The 11,777-nt window shown below is 31.8% G+C and overlaps 2 protein-coding genes across 3 annotated transcripts in view; both read right to left on the reverse strand.

The window, feature by feature from the left end:
- Positions 1-474, reverse strand: part of LOC148615273 (uncharacterized) — a 146,553-nt gene extending 146,079 nt beyond the window's left edge. Inside the window, exon 1 of the mRNA XM_088590056.1 lies at positions 271-474. The gene's annotated coding sequence lies outside the window, so the exon portion shown is untranslated. The remainder of the gene's footprint in view (positions 1-270) is intronic.
- Positions 475-3,352: 2,878 nt separating this feature from the next.
- On the reverse strand, positions 3,353-10,116 carry LOC148615276 (adrenodoxin-like). 2 transcript variants are annotated; one of them, XM_088590069.1, is made up of 4 exons: positions 9,910-10,116; positions 6,862-6,968; positions 5,605-5,737; positions 3,353-4,856 (listed from the first exon to the last, which is right to left on the reverse strand). In XM_088590069.1, exons 1-4 carry the CDS (start codon positions 10,080-10,082, stop codon positions 4,763-4,765), a joined length of 507 nt encoding a protein of 168 aa, XP_088446195.1. In that variant the 5' UTR covers positions 10,083-10,116; the 3' UTR covers positions 3,353-4,762. The 2 variants fall into 2 exon arrangements, with proteins under 2 accessions (XP_088446195.1, XP_088446194.1); XM_088590068.1 differs by lacking the exon at positions 6,862-6,968 and adding an exon at positions 6,415-6,527 and having other exon boundaries at positions 9,910-10,115.
- Positions 10,117-11,777: the final 1,661 nt, after the last annotated feature.

The following is an 11,777-nucleotide window of genomic DNA, read 5'->3' on the forward strand; positions in this document are numbered from 1 at the left end:
CTCGTTAACAAATAAAGAGGGTACAGAGGTTTCTATATATTTACAAATATAGAGCTATCAGGGAAAAAACAAACCACGCACAAACAGACATCTTAAGTTTTTCATTTTAACTAATATCAAAGAGATATCATTGTAAGATAAATAGACAAACAGAGTTCTGAAGGAACTCAGAAAAATATCCTATATTACAGGCAGTGCGGACTGGTACTGATATTTGCAGCTTTGGATGTTCGGTACCTAACATTAAAAGTTTTCTTCTGTTTTACATACCACTTCAGTAGCCCGGTACAGTCAGGTTCAGTATGCGTAAATAGTACGAAGCAAGACGAGCGGTCCGATGCCTAAATCCGCAATTGTGTATTCCAACACTTTATATATACATGTATATCACTTTCTCCTGTGTATTGCGTCCTTCTCTCCGCTATTCAGATCATATGATTAAGATGAGAAGTTTCGTGATAAATCTATTCTTTTTGCATATTTTTCGTCAGAGAAATAAGATTTAAACCACATAAGGTAAAATATTGACTCCGTACTAAACCGAGAATCCACCACCATATACACCCTCGGTTTGAGAAAAGATTAAGTTCATATTTCCGTGTTAAAATGTAATATAGGGTTAAGAGTAAAGTTTTAAAATATTTTTACCAGTTGGTAAATTGGTTTCCCAATTATCGATAATTTCTTTCGACCAAATACTTCGATCGGAAGAAAACGAGTTGTGCCGAGAAGTGTGGTAATAAACCAGACCGTTTCAGTACAATAGTTATATGACTTATTGAAGTTTCAAGACGTTATTCCCTCTCGCTACAGGAACTGTGAGGAAAATTCTTTGTAATCGATACGTGCACAAATGCTTCCTCTAGTCAAAATAATTTAGGATTCAGAACTAAAACAAAAATAATCAAAGTAGGTATTATAAGATGGCAACCAAAGAACTAGAAAGGTTTTAAAATGAACACCACACTATGGATGAATACTAGTACAAATGTAATCGGTAGCTTATTATGAAAAATGGTGGTTAATTCTCATCTAGAATTAAAACCAACAATTTTTGAAGCAAATATATAACAACACAAACAAATCATAGGAATATACTCCAGTTATACATAGCAAGATAGACCAAAATGCCGCAAAGGTAGATAATCCAACCTTATAAGTTTTACATGCAATATAGAGGAGGAGGCAACTAAATTATTTTCTTTTAATTCAAATGATACTACTAATTCTTAAGGAATAGGCCTATTATCATAGGTTTAAGATGTATTTGGATTAAGACAGTGAGAAAGTGTGTATGGTAGTAATAAATGCCTGGGCAGAAAAGAAGAGTTTTTTCCTGAGGTTGCAACCTATTATCAATTTAAAATGTAAATCTGTATAAAAATTATAATACTAATAATTTATGTACAGTAAATAGCATGCGAACAGATTTTAAACATTCAAAATGATTTTATAAAAATGTAAGTCAACTTGATATGAGGCTTATTTCAAAGGGTAGTAGAAAACATAACCAGTCTGTGTCCCTTCTCTCCTCAATAGACATGAAACATTTACTTTTATAGGGGCTGGATTTTGCTTCTTGTTTCAGTACTTTGGATTTGAAAACTTCTTGTATATACCTTTTAGCTCACCTGGACGGAAGGTTCCAGTGAGTTTATGCCATCACAACTTTTTACATTTTGCTCAATTACATGAAAACCCATTGACAAATTTGAACCAAACTTGGCAGAATTGATGTATGCAAAATCCTTTACAAAAGATCCTCATTTGGTTCTGTTCAGTAGGTGGTTACAGTCACTCAAATTTGCCACTGAACCCCTATAGGAAAACATTTTGGCCTATATCTTGCTTTTACTAAACCAGTGGTTACCTAACTTGACAGAAATAATAATAATGACAACTTTTACATCTGATAAAATTTGGGTTCTGCTTGATTAAACAAGATATCTGCAAGAGGCCATTTAAGCTTCTGACTGGCCAAGTTTTAAAGATCAACTCCTCTGAAACCACATGTGCCAATGTTTTGAAAATTGACAGGTTTAATGACCTCAAAACTTCTACAAACAATTTACGTTTTGTGTCGCTCAAGTTGCTCACTGGGTGGCTGCAGCCACTCAAAGTTGCCATGAAATCTTATGGGGAAACACATTTTAGCCTATATCTTTGCTTTTAGTGTGGCAATGGTGAGCAAAACTGACAGAAATAATAATAGGGACAACTTTAATATCCAATAAAATTTTGATTCCGCTTAATTAAACAAGATGGCCACCAGAGGCCATTTAAGCTTTTAATGATCAAATGATAAGACCACATGGTTTTAGGTGAGCGATTCAGGCTCTCTTGAATTTTCTATTTAGATCTTCCTTTTTATTTGATTCTAATGCTGCTGATGAGAAGTAACTCCTTGAAACAGGTGTACAGCATGTAAACAATTTTGATTTTATGATTGGTACTTTTGTATTTAGTACACATAACGGGTATCATTCAGTGAACTCACTCACAGTTCAAGTTGTTGGTGTTAAGTGAGGAGTATCTGAGTCTTTTTCAAGAACTTGAACAGTGAGTACACTGAATATCTACCTTTCAATAATCCAGAAATATGATTTTTACCTCACACACGTGTACATATGACACTGAATCTTCACAATAAGTTTTACTGAATTCTATGAACAGTTTAAAAGAAACTGCACTTACAAGTGAAATGGAAGGCAAAGAGAGACAGATAAGGTGATTCCTATATACCCCTGACCTACCTGGAAATGTAATACATGTATATGTATAAAGAAATCTGATTTTTTTAAAAATAATTTTACTGACAAAATATTGACTCTGTTTATATTAACATTTAGACATTGTCATATCTTAAATAACATTAAAAAAATGAATAATGTGCAGCTAATAACAGAGGTGACTTATATCACCCGATTCCAAATTAGATTGCAAGGTAGACAACTATGAGATAATGATGCAAATACTGAAAAATGTATTTGCTACATAAAAATTGAATTTCATTCATAAAATAAAAAAAATCTACGGCATAAAAATGACAAGTCTAGTAAAAACTTAAATTACATTTCTGATGCATCTTTGTCTGATTTTCAACTGAAGTGAAATTCAGCACCTACACATGGCATTTTATTTTTCCTAAACAAATTTTTACATATTATTTCCTAATAACTATCTGTTAAGGATAATGAATAACAAAAATCACTGATCACAAAAACAAAAGTCCAATGAGTGAATATAATTAGTGGTGTACAATATCTACTCTCCACTTTAGACAGAAGTGGTCATATTTTTTAATTCAATTACTGATTTTTCTAAATGGCACATGTAAATCCGAAACTATTAGTGATGTTATAAAGCATTTAATGGTACACCACAAAAGAAGAGTATTTTGACAATTTTGTATTCATAACGCCCTAAAGTTAAAAGAAAGAAGTGATTTCACATACTGACATCAGGACAGTAGAAAGTTATTCCACTTGAAAATTCAATGAATCACTCATATCTAAAAATCTATATTTAACATTGTTAAGTTAAGTTATAAAAAAAGGAAAAACACATCTTACAGTAAAACATGGCCTAAATGTTCCAGATTTTACATCATACAATGGTCAATCCAAACTACAGTTTGTCGACAGTCTCTCAAACAGTTGATGAAAATAGTGTTCGTAAGTCCTGTCATGTCAACAATCCTGGATATATTTTAAAAGTATAAGCTGAAATTACTTTCCATATCTTGAAGAATATAGCATGTATACATTGCCATATAAAGCAGCAATAACACTTAGCAGTAACCTGAGATAAATATCTGGCTGTATAGGATGACATGGGATGGCTATAAGAATCCAAGTAATATCTTATAGTAATTGGTGACATTATGAATTTCCCTGACCTAAAATTAACAATAGAAAAAAGATGTGATAAGCATTCATATTTGAAATTAAATACCTATACTGTAAAATAAAATACAAGTGGATTCAGTACAAATTATCTCCCCTTGTTACCAATTCTATAAACCTTATTTATAATGATAGTGTAATTACATGGTTAATTTTTGTACTCAAATCTCTGATGTCAGTGTTTAGGATTCCACTTTCCCTTCATCAAGGGCAGTGAAATTTACCCAAGACAAGTAAATTCTTGGTGTAAACTCTAAAGTAAATCTCACAGATGGAAAATCTCACATAAGTTGAGGCTACTGAATTCCATCATGTGCAACAAAACCACAAACATTAATTTCACAGATATGTCACAGAATAAAGTTGTTCAATACATTAGGTATAAATAAAACGATACACAATATAAATCATTAAGGTCTAAATGAAAATTAATAAAATATCAAATTGTAGGTGATGAAAGTAGGTAGATATATATTTCTTTGATTGAAAAAAACGATACAACAAATAATCTACTGAAATTACTTCAGAAAAATATTTTTTATGACTATTTCCATTTAATCAATACTAAAATTATTATTTTATTGTTTTAAAAATAAAAACACAAGGTTGAAAGCTGATGGACTTATTACCACTGAGCATAACACACATTTAGCTTTTTTTTTTAAAATGATATAAATTCTTTTTGCGATACCCTGGTGTATTATAGGTCATTATAAAATTTAATGGAGGATTAATGCAAGCCCTCTCTAAAGTGACCTTTATCATTAACATTTTTGTTAGTAGTAAAAAGATTTATCCAGTTTATTATGAATGTCTCCTGTGAGTGTTGTAATGTTCCATCTAAAATCAATCTTTTGTCAAGCATCTCTAGCATCTGCTACACCAGAGGGCACTGATATCTCCCATCCATCCATATCCTTAGTTACAATCACCTGACAACCTAATCTTGACCTGCAATTAAAAGTAATACAACATATTTATTGGTAAAAATGTTGACATACAGCAGTGCATACTAAATTTATCAAATTATCAAATTAAATGTATGTCAATAGCTTGACAAAATGCATTGCAGGGCACAGATTGATACGACTGTAGACGTCAAACCTTGAACATTCAAACTTGATACTGCTTTGAATATTGATTATCAAAGTTTCCACTTTTTTGGCCCCTTATTCCTAAATGATTCCAGTAAAAACTGCCAAACTCAATCCTTCCTTTGGGGGTATGGCACCTTGAGGTACAATGTGAAAGTGATATATTCCCTTTCACTCAAATTATTATGCAGAAATCAGAAAAAAAACTTTTTTTTAGCTCCTTTAGAGTCCCTTATTCTTACTTGGCTAAAATCACAACCCCAACAATCAATCCAAGTCTTCCTTTTGTGGTATGCACTTTCTAGTAAAATTTCTATGACATTCATTCATTTTTACTAAAGTTATTGTCCAAACACTTTCAAAGAAAATTTAATTCCTTTTTGAAGACAATCAACTGTTGCCTAATATGCTGTTAAAAATGCTTATTGAGAAGTCAATACATTTCTAAGGTGTGTATCTTGTCTTTGTTAATGGCATTTAATTTTGTATTGGAAATACAATATCAGATGTAAAAGTTACAGTTTACAGGTTCAAAAATCAATTAGTTTATTGATTCAGATTGTAATAAATTTCCTTCTACAGTATATGTGGGCACATGGACTTACGTATCTGTTAACCCAAATGCAAGGTCTAACATATCTAATTCTTCATCAGTGGGCTTTTCTGGAATCAGCTTATAATCATCAGGCTTAAATATCAAATGGCAGGTTGAACATGCTAATGTTCCTTCACAAGCACCTGCAAAAATATTGATTTTCATGTAGAATGTATCAAATATGGTATTAAAACAGTATGAACAGTGAAATACAACTTTAACCTGCTAAGTCAGCATTAGTCCGTGTCATTTACAATGCGAAATCTGACAAATAATTACTAAGAGTTGTTAATTTTCTTGAAACAGTGTTAATTTGTCAGTAAGAAAGTGTAAATGTCTAATGGAAATATAGGCTGATATTAGGTACTTCAGTTCTCATATTTTCTAATTTAATTTGTTAAAAAGGGTGATAGCTTATTTTTTGCTAGAAACCAGTCTCTTTTTTTATAAAATTTATTTAAAAAAACATACTTGATAACCCTTATGCTGGACACTTTGGCATTTACCAATAAATACATGTATTCAAAATTTCAAAATTAACAAAACACATACATGTATAGAAAAAAATGAAACACCTTTATCTAAAGTTATCAATGAAGCCAAGGTATATCCTTTTCTGTAATAACATTTTTGTGTATACATGTAACTAGTTAACATTCAATTAAATTTCGCAATAAACAACAGCATTTGAAGCAGAAAGTAAAAAAGTAAAAAATAAAGCCAGTACATGTATTGACATTACACAAAGTAAAGTGGTTAAATTTTCTACTTGTTTATCTTTTCACTAATGATAAATGATTAAATCACAGATAGTACAAACCAAAGCCATCAATTTCTAAATCATTATCAACTATGATATCCAGGAGATTGTCACCAACTTTGGCCTTCACTGAATGCTCGCTACCATCCTCTAACTTCAAATGTACAGTCACTCTGAAAATAATTCCAAAATAATCAGCATCAAATTTAACCACTTTCTTGGAAGATGGAAATAGGAACGAAAATATCGCCATTTTGAAAATACTGTGTTTCACTGAACTTGTTACAGGGAAGTATTCACGTACATGGAGAAAATTGGAAAAGTCAATACAACTACATGATCTGACTTAGTCTTGAGAAGTCTTAAATCATGTATACTAGAGACAATTCAAATCATGCTTGAAAATACTACTTTAAACAGTAGCATATTTTTTTGTTTTGAAATAAATATGATGTGTGAAACACAATATTTTACCTGACCTCTGATAGATAAAATTTAAAAAGATACCTTCTAGTTCTACCTGATTATCGATAGCAACATCAAGCAGATTGCTGCCTATAACAGCCTTCACCTGTATATGATCTCCATCACGATCTATGAATGTAATGACTACTCTACAATAAAAACAGGTTAAACAACATATACATGTACATGTATGTACCAAGATTTGTCGTATTTAGCAATCAGTTTCCTTTTTTAGAGCATTTAAAGAAAAATTGGGGAAACTATTTAATTTCAGAATATTTGGTTAGATACATATATACATGTATGTACTGGTACATGCACAAGTTAAGTAGTTCCACATACATGTAACTTTCTTAAACATTTTTAACCAATTTGAATGAAAATTTGTGTTTCATACTTTCAGAGTTTTAATTGTTCTGTAGAAAAGAAAATGTACAGTATGTGTACAAATTACATATTCTGTACATACACAAATGAAAAAGTATGTGAGATTATATATTTTTCTGAAATTTAATGTTCCCTCACCTGAAATCATAAAGGTGACCCCCAAAAGCCATTTAAATGAAAAACAAAGTAAGAGATGCACAATGATATCATAAAAAAAAGAATGTGTTTCATCGTAGTCTATTCAGCCCATTCATTTAGTCCCTCAATGGTCCATAAATGAAAAAGTCTATTCAGCCCATTCATGTAGTCCCTCAGTGGTCCATAAATGACGAAGTCTATTCAGCCCATTCATGTAGTCCCTCAATGGTCCATAAATGACAAAGTCTATGCTTTGCATTAGGAAACCCCAAATTAAAATCATGATAAAAAAGAAATACCAGGTGCACAGTAGCATCATGAGATAAAGAATGTGTGAAAGTATCAACAACATTCAGTGGTTTCTGGGCTGGGGAATGATAGATGGAAGAATGGACGGATGAGAGGATGATTACTTTAATTCCTCCAGCTTTTCATAAATAATACATGTAAATTGACAAAACTATAAAAAAAAATTTCTTTTAACTATAAATTTGAAAAATTAAATATCCTACAAGTAGCCTCAAATGTTGTTTCTCAAAAAATGATACTTAAAATTACCCTTGGAACAGAACAAAGCAGGCAAGTCTTATCAGACCGGATTCCGATAAAAAAAACCAATGAACCCACTGGTCAGCTACCATTCCATTCCAAAGGCAACAAGCTCTGCCTACACTATCATTTTGTGTGGGTTGCAGGGTCAGAGAATATTGTGACTATGGTATGGTTACCATTTTTAGTAACTCTTGGCCAGAATTGGCATAACTACTGAATGAAGTTTACTAAGAATTTCTTCTTGTTTTCTCAAGATAGTTTAGTATATACAACATAACTGATAAAAGGTTCTATCACTGAAGTTAAACTAACAATGGGAGGCCAACATAGAAAATAGCTCCAGATAATACATGTAAATCACAAGAACTGACAAAAGGGTATACACCAAAGTATGTAACCCGCATCTGTACTAGTATACAAATGTTTCCCTGTACCCAAATACCACATGTACATGTATTTTGCATATTTCTTCATTATCACATTATCTTTACGTCTGAAAGTTCATACACATCTACAAAATGACATGATGTCCAGGCAAGAATCAATGTTTTTTAAAATGCTTTTCGAAAATTCAATTTTATTTTTTCATACATATTTCTGTTTTCAAAAAGCCCAAAATGTGTAACCTGAAATTACCTCACCCAAAATCAAAGTAAGATATTTTTGTTATCTGTACAATATTAATTCAATTAGGATATCAGACCCTGACAATTTTAATTCAATTTAAAATTAAACCTCCGACTCTTCTTTTAAAAAATAATTTTGAAATTTAGAACTTCACCTGAAGTCTTTCTCTGAGAGAATTTTAACCTCTGAATATTTTTTTAGAAAAACATAAAATTGAGACAGGAAAATGAGAAATAGTAAATTATTAGTTCGGTATGATACAATGTACGTGTAACTCCCATTTGCACATTTTGGGCCTTATGAAAACAGAAACCATCTACAGTGTACATGTACATGTATATCCAAGGATTTATATATAGCAAGGATTGGAATCTTGCACAATTTTACATAGTACGATAATAAATATGTTGCATGGGGCAATATACAGCGAGATTACCCATGATGCATTTCGTTAATGCTGAGTGTGCCCTGCTAATGGTGGATGATTTCCATCGCTTCAACAGTTCATCATGATAAATGTAGGTATTCTGACCCAATGTGGGTTGAAAAACAAATAAAAATATCCCATCTCAAATTGTCTCCAGACTTTTTCAATGTTTTGTTTTGATCAATACCATGATACTCAAGACCTTAATCATTTGTCAAATTTTCAAACTGGTCCCACCTTCGAAGGCGTACTTCCATCCTCATTAAAAATTCAAACTCCTTTTTCCAAACCAAATCAATCGTCATAAAATTTGTTAAAAATTGATTAGAAATAGGATGAGGGTGTATACAAGGAGTTTTATAGTTGTAGCTTTCCCTGCATTTATGATATCAACATTTATACAAGCCTTTGTTTTGACTCCTGACTGCGTAGCCCCACCATCAAGCCATTCAAGGGCAGTTACCCTCCTCATTTACATTTTAAACTCCTTCTACAAAACCCGATCTATCATCATAAAATTTATTTCAAATTGATCAGAAATGGTCCAAGGGTGTATATAAGAAATTTTGTAGCTGTAGCCTCCCATTCTTGTGTGATATCTACGTTTTTATTTGACCAACTGTTGATACAAAAAAAAATGGCGACCGCCTGTTGATATAAAAAAAAATGGCGACTTTAAATATTTTTTTTTTAATTTTGAAAAGAAATATGTGTGACATAAAACTCAGAATACAATAAAAACACAATTCGCAAAAATTGAAGTACAATAAGCTTAGTCGATCCCCAAAAGCACACGTGTGTTTACAATCGATTCTAAATATAAACAACCAGTACTTCTAAATCCGTTTTTCCATCTAGGTTAGAAAAAAAAACATATCTTAAGCTTTATTTTGGCCCATCTTTATCCCTGTACTGAACAGGTAAAATAGCAATTACGAAACAACGTTTTTAAAACATACGTTTCTTTCTTCGGCTTTGGTACAGTAGACGAAAATCTTTGAATCGATGTTATTTTGTGGAACTTCGTCCTCTTAGAAACTGAAGGGACGGTCAATGATCGACCCGCGCATAACGCAAACTTTGGAATTAAACACAGTGATCTTCTAAGGCCTGTCATTAGTGTCAATGCCATTGAAATCTTCTGACTGGTCCGAAGATTGATTGATAAATACTTAATTGAACGTAGTGAAAGATTCGCGGGAACCAGTTAGTTAATACAATTTCAATATAAGATTATATGGAACGAACATGATATGCATTCTTACATTTACTATAATAACTTATGTATTAACAATAGAAAAACTACCTTATTAATTAATTGGTGTATTTTTTACCATACAAATATTATCACATATTTGATGACATGTTTATGTTTATGTCTTTTAAGTTATGTGCATGTAACATTTTTAACTGCAGTCCTATTTCATATAAAGATATCTGTATCGATTTTAAACATTTGGAATTCTTATTGTACTTTCATTTCTGTGAGAAAATTTGTCGACCCCATTATCCTTGTGTCCTTTTTTATTTCATCATCATTATCATCCATTTCATGTTCATCGCCTGGATGTAGCTGAAATATTGCTGCTCGGGCGTTAAACCCAAACAATTATTCAATCATTTGATTTTTTACGTATTTTACATTCATATTTTTATGTAAAGAAATCTGTATCAATTAAATATTGTAATTTCTATTCCACTTCAATTCATGTATAAAATTCTAGAAATTTTCATTCAAAATTTTAACGAATTTAACCATTTCTATGACAGAAAATCTGTAAATTTCTGATGATTAGAATTCCAATTATACTTTGATTTATGTGCTATTTTTTATACTTTTCAATCAAAATTTTATGACTTTTCATAAAATTTCATTCGACATCATATCTCCCGTTTTATAATCTAATTGCTTAACTCCTTGGTATGAAGTCTTGCATTTTTTGTTAAATATTAACCGCAAAATAGCCAATTAACATTATATAAGCTATTTTGCCGGATCCGGCAAAATAGCTAAAGGACATGAAATAAGCTATTTTACCAGATCGGGCAAAATAGTCACGGCCATTTTTTTTTATTCATATAGTAATTTACCGGCAATAGGGACTTACTATTCCCTACCGGTAATGTGCATTTATACAGTAAAGCACAGAGACCAGTACTCTGTCATATAAGCTCTGTACGACTTTTCAACCGACTAGAGTTACGACCGTTTTGCCAATATCAGCCACTCGCTTGGTCGCCAGGGTTGTGGGGTAGGTGCCTGTAAAATTAACCTTGACATATGTGAAGCCCGAACCGCCCAAACCACGCCACCCTACACCCTGCGAAAAAAATCTTCCCATAATATATGCAGGAGATGCAGAGGAGGGACAGACCGTAAAACTTTGTAATGAGGACTTAGACAAAAATAGTTCATTCAGGACTATGAAATTATGTTGAACGAAAAACAACCTATGACACATTAGTGTATTAAAATCGTTCACCAGTTTGGCATCTTCTTCTGTGTATATAGAAGACTGTTTAGAGTCATATTTGACTCAAGAAGAGGAATTGTTGTCTATTACTTTACTAGACTTCAATTGCAGGTGTGAATGAAAATCGGAGTTAATGCCGTTGTATTTGGACATTGACCTGTAATCAATCCATGGTTTGGATAATAACTGAATCGAGAACGATTTCTCAACAGATCTTTTGATTTTTATTATAATCCACATATAATTTTTATCACACCAGAGAAAACATGTGCCTTAGTAATACTGAAGATCATTTTGAAAATTGTAAGAATGGATATCAACAATTTAGAAAGAGTCTTGGTGATGTGCTTTTC

The sequence above is a fragment of the Perna viridis genome, chromosome 6, assembly GCF_037379345.1.
Source record: "Perna viridis isolate PV_CMFRI_1.1 ecotype Kerala chromosome 6, ASM3737934v1, whole genome shotgun sequence".
NCBI lineage: Eukaryota > Metazoa > Mollusca > Bivalvia > Mytilida > Mytilidae > Perna > Perna viridis.